Genomic DNA, 24,117 nt, shown 5'->3' on the forward strand with positions numbered 1-24,117 from the left:
ATATTAATTTTTCACATTTATTATACAGGGGATTATTTTGCAGGGGAAAATTTTAGTGCGGTTGAGGGAAACACTGTGACCTGTCAGGAAAGAAAGTAGCATTTTCATCTCAGAAATGTTAAAAGTATTTCCAGGGACATAGAGTTGCCATGTTCATACCTCCCATCAACCTGGGGACATCTTCAAGAACGTTTCAAATTGTAATAATTTATTCTTAGGGCATGGTTTTAAAAAATACATAATAGTTAAAAACTTCTGTCCATTTAGTAACATTTGGCTTGAAATTGTATTCACTTACAAAATTTGTATTATGAAGAGCCCTACATTTTTGGAGCTAAAGCGAACCTGTGGCCAGGTTTGAACATAGGTTTATTTTTCTCTATAGCAATGACATAGTTCACTCAGTCCCAAAGTGATTCTAAAATAAAAGTGAAGAAGAGATACAGATTTTAGACTCAACTAAATAAATAACTAGAACTAAGATAAATTTAAAAACTCCTTATTGAGGTGGGGTAATGACTCATCCCCAGGGTAAAATTGGCAGTCTTCTTCCAGGGATGACTCAGCTGCCTTCACTCTCACTTTGCTCCTTCTGATTCACTACTACCAGGGTAGGCAGAGATGGGGCTTGATCATCTGTAAAAGACGGACTTTCAAAATTAACTTATTCATTTATTTCTATATTTACTTATTCACTTGTAAAACTTTTGTTTAAACAAAATGTTGGCTAATGTGTGCAATTAATGAAAGCTGTTCTAATTCACTCAGGATGGAGACCCAGAGCCTTCACTCATTCACTTCCCACTTATTTCTGTCTTGTCACACTCATATTTATTCACATTTCATTTGCCTTAAGATAATGAAAAACCCATGCGAGTGGTGGATGATGAGGATTTGGTAGACCAGCATCTCATTGGTGAGCTGAGGAAAGAGTATGGAATGACCTACAATGACTTCTTCATGGTGCTCACAGATGTGGACCTGAGAGTCAAGGTACAAGTTTTCTGTTTGAGATGATACATTTCTACTCCTTAGAATAGCAACTCTGGGAATTTTTTTGTCAATGAACTGATTAAATATATGAATAAACACAAATTACTTTATACGTGGGAAGGCTTTAGAATGGGTCCGATATTCCATGCTGCCCCACAGAATGTGTACCTAGAAATGAAGTCTATGGAAAGAGCTGGGTTGGATGCTCTCCTGTGGCCCAACTGTTTGACTCAGACTAAATTCAGTGCCATGCAGTCATCAGACACCGGTTGAATAGCTATCATGTACCAGGCCCAAGGGATAAAAGGTGAAGAGTATTTGGCTTCTTCCTTCAGGAAAGCCAGATTTAACATAGACCTACTCTTTTGGAAGGCTCTGGAAGTTTATCTCCTGATCCAACATGGACAAGACAGTAGGGTTTTCTACCTACTTTCCTCCCATGCTTAGGGAAAGAAGTTCTGAACCATAAAAAACTGTGCCATGTAATAACACTAATAATAATTATCATAATAATAACAAAATATCTAACTTTATTAAGTGCTTTCCTCATGCTAGGCACTCACCTCAACCCTTTACAATCCATGACTCAAACCTTTGAGATAAATAACAAGTATTATCTATATTTCACAGAAGAACAAAGAGAGTCCCAAGTTCACCCAGTTAGCATTGCACTCCATACCCATACAGGTGGGCTCCAGATTGGATGTCTTAACTCTTCTGGTACACCACTAACATATCATGCTTACCCAGAAATCGTCAGGGAAAAGGTCACCTGGGCTAACAGAACAGCTGATCCAACCTGCAGTATTCTTCTGGATCTGAAGAGAGGTCCTTTTATTAACTCCTTCCTCACTTGTGTTGCCTCACCTCTAATGTGAGGGGCTGGATTAGATGGGCCTGAAGGTCTCTACCAGCTTTCACATTCTGGTTTACTGAACTCCCACTGGGTGCATAGCTCCAAGCCACGTCCAGACTTCTCTCTAGTTTACGCTGCCTGTGCTCAGCCGGCTGCCAAACCCATCTTAGGTTGCTGTTGTAAGTCCAGACGGCTATGACCCAGGAAACGGAATTGGATTATCTTTAAGTTAGATTCCAACTTTTTTCTGAGACTATGTATAGAAACAAGACCTAATTTTAAGTGACGCTCAATAAAACAGACTCCATGAATTACAAAGAGTTTACGTAGATTCCTGATGACCACAGGACAGTCCCCTTTCTGGTGGAAAAAAAAATTTTTTTTTAAGATTTTATTTATTCATGAGAGACACGAAGAGAGAGGCAGAGAGACATAGGTAAAGGGAGAAACAGGCTTCCTTTAGGGAACGCAATGAGGGACTCCATCCCAGGACCCTGGGATCGTGACCTGAGCCAAAGGCAGATGCTCAACCACTGAGCCACCCAGGCACCCCTTCTGGTGGGAAATTACCCTTATTGTTGAGGTCAGATACTTTCACAGCTTATTCCATTTCTGTGTTGGTTATAGCATTTCTTATCTTCTCCCCAGTTGTGTAGTGAAAAGAAACAGTTTAGTCCCAGAGAGAGGGAAGCGAACCTAAGATAGTGTGATGAGGAAGGCACAGACCCTTTCCAATAAAAAAAAAATGCAGTTAAGAAATGCTCATAAAAGGTAAGGGACAGTTGTCTCATGGATTCTAAACCTCAAAACCTCAGCAGAGGTACTTTTGCAGACAAGAATTTATAAATCAATGAACCCTCCAGGTTCTTATTTCCTCCCTGTTCTCCTGAATTCTCCTGGGCCCTCCTAGCCTCTGAACAGAGGGAAGAAATACCCTAATGCATTATATACATACTTTCTATTCTTTCTTAAACAGCAATACTATGAGGTACCTATCTCGATGAAGTCTGTGTTTGATTTGATCGATACATTCCAGTCCCGAATCAAAGACATGGAAAAGCAGAAGAAGGAAGGCATTGTTTGCAAGGAAGACAAGAAGCAGTCATTGGAGAACTTCTTATCCAGGTACCCCACCCTTGGCGTCCCCGAGGAGCCAGATGGGAATGTGTTGTGGGTAAGCTAAAGAAGAGGCCAAGGAAACACAAAGTAGATCTGTGTGTAGACCTTCCCTGGTGAAAGGTCTGTCTGCTTCATAGCCCTCTGGCCACTGGGCTTAGTCTTTTCCTGTTGAAAGGGTTTGGTCACAAGTTTGGGGTCATCTCCAAGCTTGAATGTTGATTTGGTGGCTTTGGATAGATCTTTTCTCTCTTTTCTGCTCCTTTTGGGCACAGAATAAAGAATTCTGACCTGTGAGGCTTCATTTATTCCATCAGTGAATTTAGAGGGCTTTGCATACAGCATTTTTATTTTACATATTTATTTATTAGGCCCCTCTGGTTCCAAGCAGGATTTGGAACATTCTGCGTGATTTTCTGCTTCCTCCTAACTCTGCAGAAGACAACAAAAAGCCCTCTGGGACTTCAAAAGGATAAATCCTCTTGACCCAGCTCCCTGATTCCCTGGGGAATAGGGTTTATCGAAAAGTGTTGTAGGAAAACTTCAGTAAATACACAGAGAAGACTGTTTTTTAAAAAAATTGCTCCACGTTCTCCCTTCTCTGTCCCTTCCCCCATGTTGGATGAAAATTGTACAGGGCCTTTGGGGCCCTGAGAGGTGCAAAGCTGCAGAAATTCCACCCACAACAAATAAATACGGAGAGATCTCAGCATAACATCTCCCCTTCTCACCCCCGACACTAGCAGTACTGTGTGGCCAAGAGGCTTCAGAAACAGAGCAAGCATTTACTTGGGGCTCATTAACTTGGAGGCTGTTAACTTCCTTACTTGTGTCTATAAAGCATCGTCTCCATATGTGAGTTGGAGAATCAAGAAATTCTATGCTTAGTAAGTAGATAGATCATTTGAATTCCTCTAGATTCAGGATGCTTGGGTCTCTTAAAAGAGAACCTCATGATGTGTATGTAACAGGTATAGGACTTGTTCATCCAAGTTTTGGGTCTGCAATTTACTAGCTATGTTGATTTCTCTATGTTTCTCAATTAACCTGCCTTAAAAATCTCACCCATAAGTGAGAATATTAGCAAGTAGCCCTGACCCCATCCCAGGGTTGCTGAGATCACTTTTTTTTTTTTTTTTTTTTTTTTGAGAGAGAGAGTGCACACGAGGGCAGGTCAGGGGGCTTGGAGGTGGGAGTGGGCAGAGGGAAAGGGAGAGAGAGAATCTTAAGCAGCTCCATGCCCAGCATGGAGCCAAATAGGGGGCTCCATCTCATGACCCTGAGATCATGATCTGAGCCAAAACCAAGAGTTAGACACCTAGCTGAGCCATCCTGGTACCCCAAGGGATCATTTTTTGTATGCTCACCTTTAAGCCAAGCACCTCATTTTCCTTCCAGAGTTTAATCTTTACAACAACCTAGGATCTGAATACTGTAACTACTGTTGTGTTGTAAATGGGACAGGTGAGGCTAATGGAGATCAAGTAACTAACTTTCTGTTATCACTGAACTAGTGTCAACTCTAAGACTCAGTGGCCCCAGGAAAATCTGGGTCCCAAAGTCTGCATTCTTATCTAATACTCCTTTTGAAAATATAATGTGAATTATTTTTAGTCTTGGACCCAGAAGGCCACAAAGTGAAGCAAAGGGAGATATCCCTAAAACCACAGGATTTCAGAGTTGAAAGGAACCTGAGGTTCTTCCTTCATTCAAATTTTCAGTGCAGCGGAAGCATCTGGAATGGAGATGGAAGGGACATGTCTTTATAAAGACTTGAGTCTCAACTCAGCCTTCAGGCCACTCTCTTGGCTGAGAAAGGGCTCTAACACACCACTGGGCCAATGGCTCTTTGTCTAATCTTGGGGGCACTGAAAAATCAACTTCTGATCTAAGCTCAATGACTTAGAAGATTGACGATAAAACTTGTTGCCCTTGAGGTGTTTTTCATCCTTTTCCTTCCTTCTCCTGCTCTCCCTCGCCCTCCTCCTTCCCTTTCTTCTCTCCCTTCCTCCCTCCCTTCCTTTCCTTCCTTGTTTCTTTTTTACTTACTTGCCTTCCCCACCTTCCTCCCTCTCTCCCTCTCTCCCTTCCTTTTGGCAGATAAGATTCTTTAGAAGTTCACTTTAAAAAAAAAAAAATTATTTATTTGAGAGAAAGAGAGTGTGAAATAGAAAGAGAAAGTGAGCATCAAGTAGGGGGAGGAGGGGATCCCCGGGTGGCTCAGCGGTTTAGTACCTGCCTTCGGCCCAGGGTGTGATCCTGGAGTCCCTGGATCGAGTCCCACATCAGGCTCCCTGCATAGAGCCTGCTTCTCCCTCTGCCTGTGTCTCTGCCTCTCTCTCTCTCTCTCTCTCTCTCATGAATAAATAAATAAAATCTTAAAAAAAAATAGGGGGGAGGAGAGCAGTGGGAGAGGGAGAAGCAGACTCCCTGCTGAGCAGGGAGCACCAGGTCGCGACCTGAGCCAAAGGTAGACACTTAAGGGACTGAGCCACTCCTAGCAGTTCACTTTTGATTTTCACAATTAGTGTTAAATATATCCAAGTTATAGATTTAAGACCATAGCTCTCTCTTAAACTTTTAAGGTTGGCTTTTAAATTTTATTATTCTATTTATAACCTAACACATTTAAGCTATCACTTTTAAGGGGCTTTGAATAAGGTTTGATCTTGCTTACAAACTCAATAATTGAACAATCTTATTATTTCAAACATCTATTTTACGTTTAATATATATTTTTGAATTGTTCAAAAAAAATGAACAAAACCTTGCTGAGTTATTAAATGATCCATTGATCTCATAAATACAGTGAATCTGAAGTTTTCTCAGATGTCGCAATAACTGCACTCGACTTAAAGCCATACATGTAAGCCAATTACTCAATTATACATTCTAATTTAAAGTTCCAAGGTTGCCATTTTATTAAGCTAAATTTTCTTAAGTTTCACAAGAACATAAATGATATATCTATCTATATCTATATCTATATCTATATCTATATCTATATCATGAAGACCAGGATCCTTCTTAGAAATACATATTATCATTATGATTCTTTGAAAACTTTTTCTTCTTAGTTCTAAATCTTCCAGGACTAAAGCATATCTGCAGAACCAATCTCATAAACTCAGGCTGCCCATCCTTGACAGCAGACAGTTAACCACCCAGTTCACTGTTATTTATAGCCAAGGATTTCAGCCCTGAGACCTGCAGCTACAGACATTCTAAGAGATTTTTCTTACCATCCCCAGGCAGGCTTCTTACAATTACCATGTCATGGGTTTCAAAACTTGACAGAGAAGGCTTGACATTATCTCAATGTTAATCACACACAAAGCTCGCAGCGCTCATTCTGGTTGATTATTGATCCTAATGGCATATCTTTGATTTTTAAGACTTGTATGCACATTTTTCATTTAAAGTCTTTTGTACTGGATAGGGCACTATGATAACGTAAGTGTGTTTTCCTTCTGACGTCAGAGCCTTATGGGCTTTAATATTCAGTACTATTTCAGGAACAGGTATTTGTTGTGGATACTCAGAATAGACATGATTATAATTTGGATGTCCTATAGCTCTGTATGATTTATCGTCACAACTCTTGGAATCACTTTGCTAGTAATTATCATTGACCTTAAAAGTTAAAGTGGAATCCCGTATTACCTAAAGGCATGAGTAAGACAACCCTGAGTTTGATTCCTGATTTCTCCACTTATTAGCTGTGTGACCTTGGGCTGATTATTTAACTTCTCCGGGTTTTAGTTTTCTCATTTGCAAAATGCAGATAATAAGTATATCTATTCCTAAGATTGGTGAAAGGTAAATTCAATACTAAAGGTAATGATGGTGCACAGCCTGGTACAAAGTAAGTAAGCAATGAATGCTGGCTATGAGTAGTACTGGGACCAGTCATTCAGCTCCTAGTTCGAGAACTTTGTCATGAAAGGAGAAGTAGGAGGAGATTTAGTAAACACATCAGGATTGAAACCCAGGCAAAGAGAACTGAAAAAAAAAATTTTTTTTAAATAGCAGTTCTATAAATAAATAAGTATCCAAATGGAAATTTTCCTTCAAATTTGCTGAGTTGTTGGTGAGTCTATACAGCCTGGTTTCAGCTGACCAGACTCTGAAGCCAGTCTGGTCTGTAGTGACACTCATCTGGTTCAGGCTATAATTACGTTCCTCTGAGACAGAAGCCCCAAAGAGTGGGCAAATGCACACTAATTTGGGAATGCCAGTTGAGAGAAGCAAACACACACACAGCTCATAGAATTTTTATTTACTGATAAGTTAAAGTAACAGGAGAACACGGTCTGAAATAAGGATCTGGGCCGCATTGACATCTCTTGTTACATCCTATGGAAGTGATTTCCTTCAGTGTCATGAGCTGGAGCCTTATACTTTAATGTGAAGGTCCATGGGAGAAAGAATCATTACTTAGGGGAAAGGACTTTCGCCTGGTTGTGTCTGCGACGGGGAGTCTCAGATCCTGTCCCTGTCCAATCAGGACAGCGTTCAGTCGTGCACACAGGTAAACAAGTCAAAATATACCTCACCCAAAATAGCTCCTTCGAGGATACCCTACGGCTCTGTGTGAGGCCAGGAAGGCTGGCCTGGTTTGGATGCTGGCTGGGGGGCCAGTGCTGGGCTGGCATGCCTCCTAAGGAAGCAGGGAGGGTACAGGAGACCGTGTTTGTGATCCAACAGCAGTTCCCTTTCCCAGGAGATCTCAGACGGTCTCAGACACTGCTCTCCCCTCCTCCATGCCAAATACATTCATCTCCCTATCTTCAGTGGAGATTTTAGTTTTTCTTTCCCTTTGAAGAGAGACAAGCAGAGGAAGCAAATGTAATGTCACAGCAAGCAGTGCTTGGCGAGCCTTGCTACAGGCATCCATTCAGGGGTTATATTTCATCAGACTATCATTTACTCTCATTCACCCAAACCACTGTTCCCTCAAGAGGCCATTTTCTTTGGGCTTGAAAACTCTCGTGTTCACTGTGAGGCTAGAATGGGCACAGGGAGAGAAGTCACGAATAGAATCAACTGGCTTCTAGCTTAGTGAGTGTAGTAACACTCCACAGTTGTCTGCAGAACTCAGAAAGCAAAACCCTGCCTCTATTGAAAGTGGAATTGGAGAAAACTCCATACTGTTACTCCTTGGATGCATACCCTCTCTCCTTCATATGTCCCGAGGGACCCTGACTGTGTCAGCCACGCCACAGGATCTCTGAGGGTGATAGACTAGGGAAACCATTGACCTGGGAATCAGGGAAACCTGTTGTTTTGGTACCACCTCTTAGATTTACTAGTTAGGCCAATTACCTCTCTTCTCTAAGCCCCACTTTGCCATCTGTAAAATGAAGACAAAAGGCTGCACCTTCATTGACCTCTAATGTTGTCAGTGTAGACAAACTCAGCTATGAAATGATACGAATGTAAGGACTGAGTCACTTACCATATGGCATTATGATAGACAAATGTCCAAGGTCTATTAATAGACAAAGTTCTATATCTAGAAGCCCACAGAACAAGCCACCATCTATATCCATGCTATTCCATGGATGACTTACACTGATGGGTGTATTTTAATTCTTAGTGTTATTATCTCTTTAAAGTAGATGCTCTTTTTGGTTCTAGAGATAAGGAAAAATTGAGAGTTGGATGAATTTAGTGACATGCTCAAGGAGCCCAAAAAGTTAGCAGTGACAAAACACGAACTCAGGTTACAAGACAAAAGCTCTTTCTACTCCCCAACAGTGCTGGAGCAGAAACAAGTTTACCATATATGCTAAATTCCTGGGCTCTGGGTGTAGTCCCATCCCACTTCACAGGAAGACTCTATAATGTTGGTTTTTCCTAATGACAGTAGGCTACATTTTAGAACTTCCATTTGCCTCTGGAAGAACCACTGGCTCTGGAGAAAAATACCCAGGGCTTTGCTTTTCCAGGAATCCTCCTTGACCCTTTGAACCACTTCCCCATTTTCCTTCTTCATGTCACTGTCACTCTGTCACTGTCACCTACTTAAAATTTCACCTGTTTTCTTTTTCTACTCTATTTCCTGTCCATACATTCAATTCTCAATCCTCTCCAAGCCCTAGCAAAGTCTACTAGCACTTGAGTTCTCTTCAGTTACCTTCCTCTTTCCTATTTCTATGGCTACAATAGACCTTGCTATTTTGGCCAGTCTTCATTGCATCTGAGAGCTTCGTGTCTCCCCAAGTGACTTCATCAGGCGTGGTGGCCAGATGCCTGATGTTTCATGCAAATGCCACAGTAGGCAGACCGTGAAGTTATAACAGAAAAGCTCAAGAAATGTGGAAATGCAATTTAATGGTTTTGAGGAGCTATGAGGTATTTCTAAGGGCCAGTGTTTTTTATTCTGGGCACAGGAACACCCGACAGCCAAAGTTACTGTGCCTTCTTACACTAAGCCTCTATTGTTTGAAGCAGTAATAACGGCCTCCTGCTCCTTCCAGGTTCCGATGGAGGAGGCGGTTGCTGGTGATCTCTGCCCCTAATGATGAAGACTGGGCCTATTCACAGCAGCTCTCAGCCCTCAGTGGCCAGGCCTGCAATTTTGGTGAGTGGGAAGCCTCGTCATCACTGTTTTCCCATACCGCTCTCTTCCTGGTCAACTCTAAAATGGAACATAGAAGCTTAGATCATCCAAATATTCCTCAGTCCAGACTGGAGATTCCCAGACACTTACTCAGTTGTATTGAGTATAAAGTTGCTTTCAGACTGGAGCCTTAGTGAACTGGAGGGTTTTTTTGTTTTCCTTTTTTTGTGTTTTTTTTTCTCAATATTCTCCCTTCTTGGGTTCTTCACCGAAATGTTTGAAAATACCTACTGCTTTACTTTCAGTGATCTGTATTATATGCCTTATTGTTTGTTTGCTTTTTTAAAAATTTGTCTCAACACCATAAAACTCGGGTATCATCATTTACTTAGGTAATACTTAGGTCCAAACACTAGGTACTTCTCAGTAGATTAAATGTCGTTGGTAAAACAGGAATGGCTTTGAGAATTAATATATTAATGGAAGCACGCTATACTATATTGCCACTCCCTTAAAAAGGATTTTGATCTATCATTGGGCTCCAAATACAGCAAGACCTGTTAAACAGAATCTTATTTTTAGGACAAATAGGTCAAAGAGAAACATAGTTTATTATTTATTTTCTTGTAGTGAACGGCTCAGTGTTTTGAAGACTAATATTTTCTTTACCTAAATTATTAGTGGCCTTAAGTATCACTTTAAAGATTATTTATTTATTTGGGAGAGAGAGCATGAGAGAGAGAGAGAGAGAGAGAGAACGAGCGCATGAGCAGAGCGAGAAGCAGACTCACCCCTGAGCAGGAAGCTGATCCCGGATTATGACCCCAGCTGAAGACAGACACTCAACCAACTGAGCTACCCAGGTTCCCCGTAAATAAATATGGACACGCAAAAAGGAAAATGCATAGTACATAGGACTTACTACTAAATTCAATGGTGAACCAAGGAGGTAAGGGCAATTTCAAAAGTGGAATTCCATTCCCAACTGGAATACAGATGAGTCAGCATTATTTTGATACTTCTGTTAGGAAGAAGAATCATTTATGAGATAAAACTGTGCTTGATTGATAAAAAGATGAGGTTATAAGTTTTGTAAAGTATTAACAGAGCCTGGGTCCTTACTCTGACCCCATATCTGTAAATTTTAAATACACTTCAGTTTGAAGATGTGAAATAGTAACTCCAAAGCAAGCAGAAAACAAGCTCATAAAAGTAAGAACAACTAGAAAATTCATGATTTTTTTATTAAAGTTAATAAAAGTTAATCATTTAAGACTTTATATCAACATATAAGATTTTTTGTATCTTTAAGTATATTTTAAATCATTTATAACCATCAGTGTTGCTAGGAAAGGCAGAAATTCTTAGAGCAGTTAATGGGCCTTCACAATAAGAATGTAAATAAAATCATGGCTTGTTAATTTTCCACAGACACCTTTGGAACAGTTATTAAGTGGGGTTTCATTTCGTCTCTGCACACAGAGCACAAATCACATTAGTGCAAGCAAATCCTTTTGTAATATACAGGAAATGTAAACAAGTCATATTTTCCAGGAATGATTAAATTCCTGATCTTTCCTCTTGAAAACATGACTCAACAACATGTAGAACAGAATGCTTCACTTCTCTGGGAGAAAAGCAAAGACCACAAACTTTTTTTTTTTTTTTTTGAATAGCCTTTTGCTTGGATTTTAGCTCTTCCGTAAGACAGCCCCTGCCATGGCAACTTTCAGTTCTCCTCCGAACAATAAGCACCATCAATATTCGTATTATTGGTCCCAAGTTATGACCCTGACTAGGTTGGCATTTTGTCTAACGCCATGAAGTCTTGATATGATGAACTGACAGCCCCTTCATCCTCCAATTTTTTTTCTCCGGAATCCCTTCATGTGCACTTCATCCTCAAAAGAATTCCAACAAGCTACCAAGGCATGACCTTCTCTCCTTTCCTGAAACTTTAGCTGAGGGTGGGAAGCACATGGTGCTTGCTTAAGTGCTTCTCCTTTGAATCCTCTGAATAAGTGGTAAGAAAGAACCTGCTCTTTAAGCTGACAAACTTTTGTGCAAGAAAGCCAGAACTATTCCTTTAGCCATCACAGTAGATGGGTTCTGCTGTCTTTTCTCTGAGAGACAGTTGAATTATCTGTGTAAGCTGTTATAACCTCAGGCATGACTCTTTTTCAGCACACTAATCAGCTCAGATCATTCCAGATATTTTAATGTTCCTATGGCTTCAATTTTGTTTTGTTTTCTTTAATAGAACCACAGTTTAAGAGCAAATTCTTGTATTTCCATCTTCAAACAAAAGAAAATTCACATCTGACCCTGTTGTTAATTCTAAATCTGCAAGTGGTCTTTTTCAAGGTTTTAAAAGTATTTAATTACTCTTTTTTTTTTTTTTATGGAAAGAAATGGATTATTTTACCTAACCAGGTTATGTTCTATAATCTTTTTAATGTAGTGATTTCTAATTGTCAGATGTCGGCCTCTGGAGGTAAAAGAGGACTTACTGATTCTGTGGCTTCCTTTTTTCTTTCAGGTCTGCGCCACATAACCATTCTGAAGCTTTTAGGGGTTGGAGAGGAAGTTGGGGGAGTGTTAGAACTATTCCCAATTAATGGTAAAGTGCTATTATTTTAAAATAGTATGAACTACTGGTTAAGTTCAATTAAATTATATTAAACTGCATGCAAGCAGTGGGTGTTACCTGTAAGATGAACACAGTTCACTCAGTCCACCCCACCTTGTGTGTGTGTGTGTGTGTATGTAAACAAGCAGGAAATAAAGTACAATCACTAATACTGTTTTTGATATAAAATCATTCATAAGTGACAGTAAAAATACCCATTTCCTTAAGTAGAATACTGCTTTTTGTCTGCATAGGACTTTATAATTTACATAGATAATTTTTATCTATACCATTTCATTTAATTCCCAGAATAATTTTATGAAGCACATGGGTCATATCTTACTGATTCCCTTTCAATACATGAGGATAAATGCTGAAAAGCTCAGAGAAGCTGAAAGAAAATGAGTAGTGACTCAAGTTTTCAGAAAGCAAACAGTCCTTCCTTCCAAGATCAAGATGTTCACAAGAGATAATGTGCATAAACTCGCTGGCACAGAAAGTGTCAGCACCTTCCCCCTTCCTCTTCTTCTTTTTGCTGACCATAATAGTTTAAATACATTTATCCACATCTTCATAATTGGTATTTCACTCCTTGACAGTGAAATAAGCTTTTTGTTATAATAAAAAGTATCAAAAGGAAAGCCATATTTGCAAAGAAGTAACTAAGCTAATTGGAACTAAACTTAGAAATATAAACAATATAATCTTTGTTTGTGACAAACTTGAAACAAGTTGATCTTGCCAGAACTGAATTAAAGGACTGGTTTTATATTTCATAACATTCCCTATAGAAGAAACATCCTGTCACCTAACATTTGACGCTAATAATGTTGCAGAACATGTGGGATGTTTAATTTGTAGTGGAAAAACTCAGCAACCTTCTTTAATTGGATTTTGAACCAAAGGGAACAGACTCATGGGTCCTCCTCTCTCTATTCTCAGAGTGACTTGTTCTCATTTTGATGTTTGCTTGAGGGCTGACTCTTCAATCCACTAACAACAGCTTTTCTAACCCTTTCTAGGGAGTTCTGTTGTGGAGCGAGAAGACATACCAGCCCATTTGGTGAAAGATATCCGGAACTATTTTCAAGTGAGCCCAGAGTACTTCTCCATGCTTCTAGTTGGAAAAGATGGAAATGTCAAATCCTGGTATCCTTCCCCAATGTGGTCCATGGTGATTGTGTATGACTTAATTGATTCAATGCAACTCCGGAGACAGGAAATGGCCATTCAGCAATCACTGGGGATGCGCTGCCCAGAAGACGAGTACGCAGGCTACGGTTACCATAGCTACCACCAAGGATACCAGGATGGTTACCAGGATGACTACCGTCATCATGAGAGTTACCACCATGGATACCCTTACTGAACAGAAATACGTAACCTTAGCCCCAGCCAGTTTCCCCTGCAGCTGTTAAAGCCACAAGTGGCCAGCTACGTAAAGAAGTTTTTCCACACTGCCTACATTCCTTGCCTTTTTCTTTCCGTGTTCTTCCAAAATTAAATAAATAGCAAACTTTTGCCTATTCGTGAGTTGTTATTGAAGCCTTAAGTCATAAAGATATTTAAAAGAATTGTTCATTTCTCTTATTGGAGGGGATCTGGTGCTGAATGGATATTTTCTTCTTCTTACATGATAGACATTATTTGGAATACAAAATTCTATGGAAAAATATTAATACCTCTCATTTAGTTTTTAAAAGTATTCATTGGTAAGTAAAACCATGATTGTTAAAGAAAATTAAAGATCACAGCACAGATGTTTTCAGGAAATGTCTGAACACATGTAACAGAGGAAACAGCTTCTTAACACTTTTGGAAATGTCAATCTAAAAATGAGTGAGATGCCTCTGCTTTATATTGTGAGTTTCTTTCATAAAGCCTGATACCATGGGAGTCTAATGATATTGGCCACCAAAGCCAGGAAAAGCACCAAACCCAGCTTTGCTATCATAGCCATTTCCTGCCCTGTTTTTCTTATCTTATTGTCTTTTCAGAGATAGATCAGAAGGCCAGGAAGAGGAAGACCTAAGTCTGGCACTGCAGCCAGAGGTGATACTTCCAAGAGTTTTAGCAGGTGCCATGGAATTCCTGCCAGGGAAAACCTTAAACCCCTCACACTTGACCCCTCTGTACTTACTTGTTAATGGACCTATTACCATATTGGCATCTTATATAAGACAATTACAAAGAAGGAGATTACATCCAAGGGTTCTTTTTGTTTTCTGAGGTAAGTGTTACTAAGTTATAAGGGACAGAAGTGTAGCTAGAGGGCAAAATACAATCTTTATCTTTGTAAAAGAGCATTTATTTTTTAGATATGGCAATTCAAACTAAATATGCTCCCTCCTTCCCTTTCTCTTTCCCTTCCTTCTTTCCTACTTTTCTTTTTTTCAACAAATAAATACCAAGTAATGTTACCAACTAATATCTGTGAACTTGCCCTGAGGTAGTCGGATTCCCAGGCATGTAGCATCCTAGGTGCTAGCCTCTATCTATAATGAGGATGTTTATTTTTTTGTCTCTCTTACTGATAACTAATTCTCCAAATCATCTTGGTATTGGTCATTAACTCTAAGGAGCATAGATATTAATAACTGCGTTTAAGCCACCTTTGAATATTAGCTATTAATTTATCTGTGCCTATTTGCACAATCCATCTTATATTATCTGGACTTTGTTATACATAATTATATGGTAAAAGTGGAATTTGTAGCTCAGTAAACTTGAGAAATCACTTGTTTTGCCCTTTATTCTCCATGAAGACCATTCATTCTTACCTGATTAGGGAGCTGAAGTCCATATAGTTCAAGTGACTTTAAAACTTAGTTCTCCTATGTAAATTATGCTTCCACTCCCCTCCCCTCCCATGGTGAATGAAGAGCTTTCTTCCTCTCTCTTTTTAAATTTTTATTTATTCATTTATGATAGTCACACAGAGAGAGAGAGAGGCAGAGACATAGGCAGAGGAAGAAGCAGGCTCCATGCACCGGGAGCCCGATGTGGGATTCGATCTCGGGTCTCCAGGATCGCGCCTTGGGCCAAAGGCAGGCGCTAAACCGCTGCGCCACCCAGGGATCCCCCTCTCTCTTTTTAGAACAGTCTACACCAGCTGCTCAAAGTGTGCAGGTAGGAGGACCAGGATGATGTACTTGCTCTTAAATATTTGCCAAGGTGATGCTTAGCTTAAAATTGCCAATAAAAAATGGATTTATTTACCATTGCTTCTGAAATTATATAGGGACAATTTTTAAGTACGAGGTCTAAATAGTCTCAATTTCAGGAAATACAATAATGAAGGAGTTTCATCTCCCAAGGAAACCAAATGGATAATCATAGACAATTTACTTACAGAATAATATTAGCAAAGTTCTAGTTTCGGCAACCAAAGAAAGACAATACTTTTTCATAATCTGAGATTACTTTTCACTGGCACTGAAATAGCAATGTGTCTGAACTCTCTTTCCTTTCATGGCCAAGAAGCCATGAATCATCATTTGGGTGCTGTAGAATAAGCCATAGCTCAGCAAAGGGACTGAGACACAGGCAGAGGAAAACACTGTTGGGAAGTGTCCTCGATTTCTCTAATCTGGAAAAGCACAAAGTACATTTCAGTAAATGGGAGGATAAGAGAGTTAGATCACCTGAATCTCTGTCTTCTGGGAGTACAGATCAGATCATTTGAAATCTGGGTATTGTTTTGTTTGTTTGTTTTTTAATGAAAGTGTTTCCTTCCAAACAGCAGCAACAAAGAAGATAAAGTTTTTGAGAATTATTATGGAATTACACTATTTAGATTAAAAAGTACCCAGTAGAGTGAGAGAAATCTGGAAGACTCTGAGGAGGACAAAGTTGCTGATTGTCACAATTCACTATCGTGAATTTCCAGGAATTGTTTGTTGCTGGAGAAATCGCAGGGCTCTGAGGTGAACATTCGGCAGAGAGATCCTTCCCCAGATACAGAGGCAGGCAGTCCACACACAGTGGAATCAGTAGAATCCAGCTGGTCTCATTTTCTGGAGTATAGTTAACATTGAAGTTCACATACCTTCTCAACTTGTAGATCCTTGGTGATAAAAAAACAACTCAAGACCAGGGTGAATGATGGCTTTACGGCCCCTAATTGATGATCTCAGTATTCAATAACATAAGGAAATTCCAGAAAAAGAAAAACCTCTTGAAAAGAATCTCTGTTTTTCTGCCACTACTAACTCCCCTTTCCCTGTAGGATTGCTTTCCTTTCCTCCATTCTCCTTGGCTGCTCTGTACTCAATGGTTTGGGGTGTGCAGATAGTGGGGTGTGGTTGATGAGTACTCTTAACTTCATGACAAAATGAAGCACAGTTAAATGCTAACTATTTCTCTTCAGTTCTCTCATAGTTGGTGCAAATCTCCCAATGCCAAACTTTTCTTAGTTTTGGACATGTTATTAAGAACCAAGTTTAGGGCAGTGAGAGGCACAGGGCCAGCTGTCACAGAAGTCAGGAATGTCATAAAATGGCCACCAGACTTGGGAAAATGGTTGGTCCTCACTCTGCCACAGACTGATCTGTGTGACCTGAGGCAAGTCACTTTACTTTTGGGACTCAGTTCCTGATGTACAAAATGAGAGAGTAGTAATAAATATCTAAGTTATCATCTAACTCCATGGTGTTTATGAATCTTTCTTGGCCTTTAGGAGCAGGATCCTAAACTCAGAGGTTTCCTATGGCAGAGCTAATGTTAAATTCTTAGAGAACCCAAACTTCATAGTTCAGATTCTACTTTTAGATGTTTATGGGAATAGGGCAATATATTGAATAACTTCTTTCCAGCATGGTGCATTGGGGCAGCTGGACCCAACAGGTTCATCACCTCTAAACACAGGAAACCTCATCATCTCCATACAGCCAGAATGGAACTTCCAAGGACATTCAAGCTGTCAAGGACTGAGCATCCTGAACATTGATGGAGTCCCTCCAACAAGGCATATGCTTGTTCTCTGACACAATTTCCTAATGTGGCAACCACATGCATCACCTCTCTGATATCCCGAAGTTGAACAAACTGGGCTATCCTTGAACAGACTGCAGAGACCTTAAATATTAGGACTTTCCTTCTAGAAAGCAAAAGAGTGATCTTCATTCCTCCAATCTATCGGTTAATACATGTGGCAAAGATGTTGGGTGAAGGGATGGGATGATTTTAAGTAGCTAAAACTGACCCTGGGCAAAATTTTCTTTGGCTTTCCACCTCCTCCATAAGAATCTTTTTCCTCTCGCTTGGCCCTTTTCCAGGCCACTTTCCCATGATCCATTCCAGCTCAGGCTACAACCGGTAGGCTATAGGTGCCACCCTTTCTAAGAAATCTAAAAGTGCAAAAGGAAATCCTTGAAGCAGAGAGGTAGGGAACAAACCACTTCTGGAAGACTGCCAATCTTTGGAAGCAAGGCTTGCTTCCCTTCCCAAAATGTTAGAGAAAGAATAAATTCCTCCTGTAGACTTCACCATCATTCCATTTGTCTCCTTCAGTCCTCTTTTCTATCTTTAGCTTATTTCCTTGTGATAAACACTCCTTAGAGAGACAAAGTAGGGCAGGGTAGGCAGAGGCCCTCAAATTTGGCAAGTCCTGATCCATAATAGCTGTATGCAAAGAACCATCTGGTCATTCTGGTTCTTAATCCAAGACACTAGCTTGTAGATTAGACTCAAATTATATGATCATTCAAACATTAATTGTATTTATACTATTTCCTGGGTAGTCTGCTAGAAAACACAAGTATAAAACAGAAAAAAAAAAATTCCCTGCACAGAAGCTCGCAGACCAGTAGAGAACAGTCATACACTCAGTTATTTATAAAATGCTGCGTATGGATAATCAATATTGGGTCCTCATGGTGGGTGGGAAGGTTAAGGGCACAGAGGGGAACAAGAAAGATGAGTGGTGATAATCCTTCAGTCTTTTGGAATCTAGAATTATAAACTGTTCTTCCTGCCAAGCTCCACATGATGTGAGCAAGTGCCTCATATTGTCTCCATTGTCACCATGATCCTGTCTTTGGATACTCACAATGCAAGCACCATTTCTTCTGGGAACTTCCCTCTCCCAGATTTAAGAAGTTGTCTACATATCCACGGGAATATGGTGGCATTGATTCATTTGTAAACACCCTTTCCCTGAAATAAACCAAAATGAACAAAAATTAGTGAGTATATAGAAGAAAACTTCATCAACATTGAAACTAGGGGTGATCCCTGGGTGGCTCAGCGGTTTGGCACCTGCCTTCAGCCCAGGGTGTGATCCTGGAGTCCCGGGATTGAGTCCCACATCAGGTTCCCTGAATGGAGTCTGCTTCTTGCTCTGCCTATCCCTCTGTATGTTTCTCATGAATAAATAAAAGTCTTAAAAAAAAAAAAAAAAGATTGAAACTAGGGAATGGCTTTAATCCTACAGCATAAACTTTGAGTAAACTATCTCCAACTTGGGGACACTTGGCAGGAGGAAAGATAAGTAATACATTTGTAGTCCATTGCCCATATAAGGGTCAGCTTAGAGGTCAAAGATAGTGACATGGCTGTGTCCTTATGTTCCCCCTTCTGACTCACCTAGCTTTCTAATTGGAGGAAGGAGGTTTGGAGGTGGGGGTGTCTATATGGAGGACAGAATTGGTTTACAGCTAGGCTTGGAAATGCTTTATCTTTATCTCTGGGGAGATAAAGATGTCTTATTTTTGACTCTTGGCCAAGATTACAGCAGTGGGATTTATGAAGTGCTGTTTAAAGTCTGGAATTACTCTGGTGATCCCTAGGGTCAGTTTCTTCAATGATGGTTTCCAAATGGCCTAGAGATTAAATAAACCCAGTTGATTACATAGCCAGCAAGGCATAAAAATCCTGGAAAATTCTGCTTTGAGCTCTCCCAGAGTCAAGATTCCCCACACAGATCTTTCAGGCAAGAGACAATGGAGACGGTGTGGTCTGTATGAACAGAGGAGAACCCTGTAGAGCTTAGTCATGAGCTCTCTCTCTCTCGGACCTCCAATGTCTATGTTCCCCCTTTCTTGCTGCACTGTATCCATTGCCTCTAAATAAAAGTGAGTGTACTCTGTGGAGTCTGATGAGTTCTTTCAAATATAAGAACTTGGGATATCTTTGCAGGGTGGTGTGTGTATGTATATATATATATGTATGTGTGTGTTCATATATGTATTTATGTATTTGTATACATATATGTGTGTATATATATAATTTGCAAAGTATAAAATACATTTTATATAGCATATTAGATGTATATAATGTATTAAATATAATATATAAAATATTATGATATAGAAATATTCAATATAAAAAATCTAGCAGTAAATTTTACATCAGTAGAGAAAGTTCACGTGCTACTTTCAAAGCACTTTCCTTAACCTGACTTCTTACCAAAGCAGGGCGCTCCATCTAAAACAGAGGAATAAACTAAAACTCAAGTGACACCCCCTCCTCACAGATGGGAGACAGTATTCCCCATCTTTATGGGGCTGGCCCTCAAAGCAGAAGTTTCAATCAGTATAGAAAAAAGCATCATCTGCAAAGTTTCCTCATTGCAACTTCTATGGTCCCTGCTTCCCAGTATCCAGGTAAAGAGCCACTAGGTTAAGGAGATTCTACTTATACCATTTTGTGGTGCATATTTGGCCCCCTTGGAGTATTAAACTTTGTTTAAAGATGAGTACACAGAAACCTTAAAGAAAAGACCCATATAATAGCCAATCACTGTTCTTCTAGGCTTAAAAGACAGCTCCCCCCCCCCCAAACAAAACAGCTCATATATAAAAGGAAAAAAGATACACATACACACATCAATACACAACAAAATAGCAGGGAAACATTTAACGTCTTGTAAAACTAAATGGTAAAAAAGAGATTTCTGATAGTAAAAAAGGGTGACCAAGAAATATTTTCCAGACAAGCCGTTATTTATGTTCAGTGACTACAGACAGTAATAAAAAGAAATGTAAAACCTGCTTGAGCAATGCGACTAGAAAAAGTGCTGTTAGTAAATAATTGCTAGATGCTTAAAAAAAAAAAAAAGAAAAAACAAACCCAAATCTCAGGGAGTGTATTAGCCAAAAGCCCTTGCAGAAGAGAAAAAATCTATTTCACGGCAGCTTCCAGTTGAGAGATAAATTAGCATTAAGAAGTTATGAATGAGGAAATTATGTTATGAACAAATTAAGTTTAATTAGCTGTGATAATTAGAATTAGTATTAATTCTTGAAAGAAAAGGTATATAACAAGGAACAAAAACTGAATGAACTTCCAAATTTCACCATGTCTATGGCAGCATTAATTCCGAAAGGTATCAATCACTATTTTATGTCCTCACTAAGAAAGGACACTCTCAATTAAACATATTTTTTGTGACTTAGAATTTTTACTTTATATTTCTTTAAAGAACTCTTAAAGACATACCTACCATTTTCTGGTTACACAAAAAGGGAAACTGGAAGTTAAATAAATTAATTAAGCTATTTCTAAAACACCTTTCCATTTTGAGCCAAAAATCTTTTGAATAACATTCTGGCGCAGAGCTGCAGATGTCTGAGGTTTCCAGAGTTCTCTGTGCCCTTGAGAGAACTGATCATGATGTAGCATTTCTTAAGTTTCTCTGTCTCCAGGGTTTTTAAAAACTTTCAAGCTATTGACACTCAATTTGTAAAATGTAATGCTGGTATGTTCCTGATCTTACTGGGAGGTCTCATTGCAAGATTTTCAGGCAACAACAGGACTCTTATGCTCTCCTCAAATGGTTTGGGTTTTTTGAGGGGGGCAGGGAGGAGGGTGCAGAGGAAGAGAGAGAATCTTAAATGGGCTCCACACCCAGCACAGACCCTACATGGGGCTCGCTCTCACAACCCTGAGAGTATGATCTGAGCTGAAATCAAGAGTTGATGCTTAACCAACTGAGGCACCCTGGCACCCCTCTCCTCAAATGGTTTTTAAGTGGTTTGTTGACTGAAACGTTGTCCAGTCACACCAAATGCCTGTATGTGCAAGCAAAGACAACTTCATTATTACACCACAAAGCAGCAGTCATTTTAACCTGCCATTGCTAAAGGTATTCCAGTTTCAGAAATGGTAATGTGAAAACATAGGAGTCTTAGAGAAGACAAGATGCAGTATAGCAAACCTGGATAAAATCCTCAAGCTTATTAGAAGAAAACTGAGAGTTGGGAGGAAATATCCTAAGTTCCTCATCTCAGTGAAAGGAGTTGATGACTATATTTTAATTTTTCAAATTGCTAAGTTTATAAATAAGGTTCTAAATTTGCTTTTTTAAATGTAAAAGTAATTACTAGTGATGAAATGGATTAGAAAGAGAAGTAGAATAAATGTCAAATACTACAAGAAACTCTCAGACTGGCTCAAAATAACAAACCAATACCAACTTTCTCAAAAAAAGTTATTGTGTACTGAAGGACCAGCCAAACTACACTTAGTAATTCAATAAAAACATGCAAACAACCATAGAAAGAATACAGATCTCATTTTCTAACTAAATGTATGAAACCAGAAATTAACGAAAGTATGAATAGAAACCTCAACCCCACAATTCTTGACTCAAAACAGACTAGTTTGAAAATAATAATACCATATTTTAAGGTCTGTGGGGGTTGGCCTAATATGCATTTATGCCAGGAAATGTTTCTACTAGTTATAAAAATGCTCATTAACAAACAAGAAAGGAAATAAATGTATTTCAAGTACATAAGATGGAAAAAGAACATAAAACAAATCTTAGAAAAATGGAACACAAACTTCAATAAAATAAAGATTATAAACTGCTTGTTAACTTATTTTAAGAAAATACAGAAGCCATTCACACACAAAATTAAGAATATAGAACTATAGTTACAGAAAATTAAAAGAATTATGAGACTGATTCAAAAATTCCTATGCAAATAAATTTGAAAATCTGGATGATCTTTTAGCAAAATATAAGTGACAAAGTAGACCCAGAAGAGGACAAAGGATAAATAGAAAATGTTGGGGGGGTGGGGGGTGAGTACTCAAAAAATGCCAAGCTGAGGCAATTCTATTGGTGAGTTCTTTCAAAACTTTAGGGAACACATAAAGCTGACGTTTTAAAAATCTTTCCAGGGCACCGAGGCCAATGGGAGTTGGCAGCTTGACCCACACCACATCCGTATGGGATTGTCAGGGACATGGGTTGATAAATCCCGGCAGGATTAAATGCATTACTGGCAATGTCAGCAGGTTTTTATCTTGGCAGAGACAGGATGGTGCTTGAAGCAAGTAAAATAGCAAAAGAGGGCAAATGTTCTGCAGGTTAAAGGGCTTTATTGTGATTTTATTCGAGCAAAACAACCCCTTCTCATTAAACTCATATTTGAATTGGAAGTTTATTGCTTTATAGCTACGTTCCTATTTTAATTTGCAAATTTGTTTTGGTTTTCATATAAACTATGAGCAAAAAAGTTTATACTTCATATTATGTTTGTATGAATTTATATAACAGCAAAGGAGAAAAAGGTCAAAGTTGAGATCTGTGAGAAAAAAAATTTTCTCTTAAAAGAGGAATATACATTACTCAATTTCAGAAAGTCAGCTCTAAGTGTCAGAGAAGGAGAACCACTGTCTTTCCTTTGAGTTTGGCTTTCTCTGCCTCTTCACATTGGAGTGGCAAGAGTTGGTGGGGAAAATCAAGATTTACATATAAGGGAGAAGAGCCAAGGAGGAACCTGGGCTGTCTTGGGTCAAGCCTGTTAGGTCTGTTCAGAAAATTGAAGGGATTCCCTGCAGCTCCAGTCTAATCCAACTCATATGCAATGGGATTTCCACATGGGGATTGAGGCAAGCCTTAAGAGTTGTAAACAAAATAATCTGGCCCTGAGTCTCCTCTGCATGTGGACTCTATGCAGCAGGACACAGCTGGCCAAGGATCTGGGATCCTGGGTCTAGGCCGTCTTTCCCTCTACAAGCAGCATCCACATCCTGCTTCCCCTCAGGATTAGGCACATTGCTGGACCTAAGTTTGGTCCTGGGGCCAGTGAAAGAGCTGGAAGCAGGTCACTGCAGGCCATACCCGTGGCCCAATCAAAGGCTATTTGGAAGCTGTGAAGCAAACAGATTTAGCACATCAGTTATAGAAGTTTTAGATGCTTAACAGAGCATCTAAAAATAAGAAGGGCCTTCAGAAATCACTTAGGCCAACTTCTATACCAATGAAGGAATCTCTTCTAAAACATCCTGATGGTACAGTCTCTCCCTGAAAACTTTAGTAATTGAGAATTCACTACTACTCTCTACCACTCTGCAGGAGGACCTTTTCTACTGTTGAAAAGAATCATTTGTCAGGAGGGTCTCACTTGTAAGGAAAGAGTAACCATCACCCTAAAATTTTCACTACACTTTGGTTCTTTGGAGTAGAAAAAACTACTTTTTCCACATGACAATTGTTCTTCTCCCCAGGTTATACACTGTCTCCAAGAGCACCTGAGGTGATAAACTATGGTTTCAGGACCTCTGACCTTCCAGTTAGTTATTCTCCTTTTTAAAGCACCAGTGCCCGCAAAGTATTGCAGCACACCCACATCAGAACTTTACATTTTACTTCTTTTTATCCTATTAAGTGGTCAATTAACACAAGTAAACCTGTAATTACAGATAAAGTCATTGTAAATAAGAAAATCAAGCTCCACGAAGTAGTAAAATCCATTTTATGTAATGTATTTAGTGTAGGCAATACCTTTGCCAATAATACTGTAATTTTTTCTGTTCCATAAGATAGATTATTTTAGGGATCCCTGGGTGGCGCAGCGGTTTGGTGCCTGCCTTTGGCCCAGGGCGCGATCTTGGATACCTGGGATCGAATCCCACGTCGGGCTCCCGGTTCATGGAGCCTGCTTCTCCCTCTGCCTATGTCTCTGCCTCTCTCTCTCTCTCTCTCTCTGTGTGACTATCATAAAT

General features: G+C 39.4%; 2 protein-coding genes across 5 annotated transcripts in view; one reads left to right on the forward strand and one right to left on the reverse strand.

The window, feature by feature from the left end:
* Positions 1–13,685, forward strand: part of CCDC80 (coiled-coil domain containing 80) — a 36,442-nt gene extending 22,757 nt beyond the window's left edge. Inside the window, exons 4-8 of the mRNA XM_072811654.1 lie at positions 857–993; positions 2,826–2,974; positions 9,448–9,551; positions 12,070–12,150; positions 13,182–13,685. Of these exons, the coding sequence (XP_072667755.1) occupies positions 857–993; positions 2,826–2,974; positions 9,448–9,551; positions 12,070–12,150; positions 13,182–13,528 (818 nt within the window). The 3' untranslated portion in view covers positions 13,529–13,685. The remainder of the gene's footprint in view (positions 1–856; positions 994–2,825; positions 2,975–9,447; positions 9,552–12,069; positions 12,151–13,181) is intronic.
* The window catches only part of SLC35A5 (solute carrier family 35 member A5), a 35,783-nt gene continuing 21,073 nt past the window's right edge, over positions 9,408–24,117 (reverse strand). Inside the window, exons 8-9 of one of the 4 annotated variants that reach the window (XR_012024206.1) lie at positions 18,209–18,315; positions 9,408–9,608 (exon numbers count right to left, since the gene is read on the reverse strand). The gene's annotated coding sequence lies outside the window, so the exon portion shown is untranslated. Of the gene's footprint in view, positions 9,609–15,056; positions 16,226–17,971; positions 18,316–24,010; positions 24,107–24,117 lie in introns of those variants that run through there. The other 3 variants (XR_012024205.1, XR_012024207.1, XR_012024204.1) reach the window with 3 other exon arrangements.

The sequence above is a fragment of the Canis lupus genome, chromosome 35 (assembly GCF_048164855.1).
Source record: "Canis lupus baileyi chromosome 35, mCanLup2.hap1, whole genome shotgun sequence".
In the NCBI taxonomy this organism is placed as follows: Eukaryota; Metazoa; Chordata; class Mammalia; order Carnivora; family Canidae; genus Canis; species Canis lupus.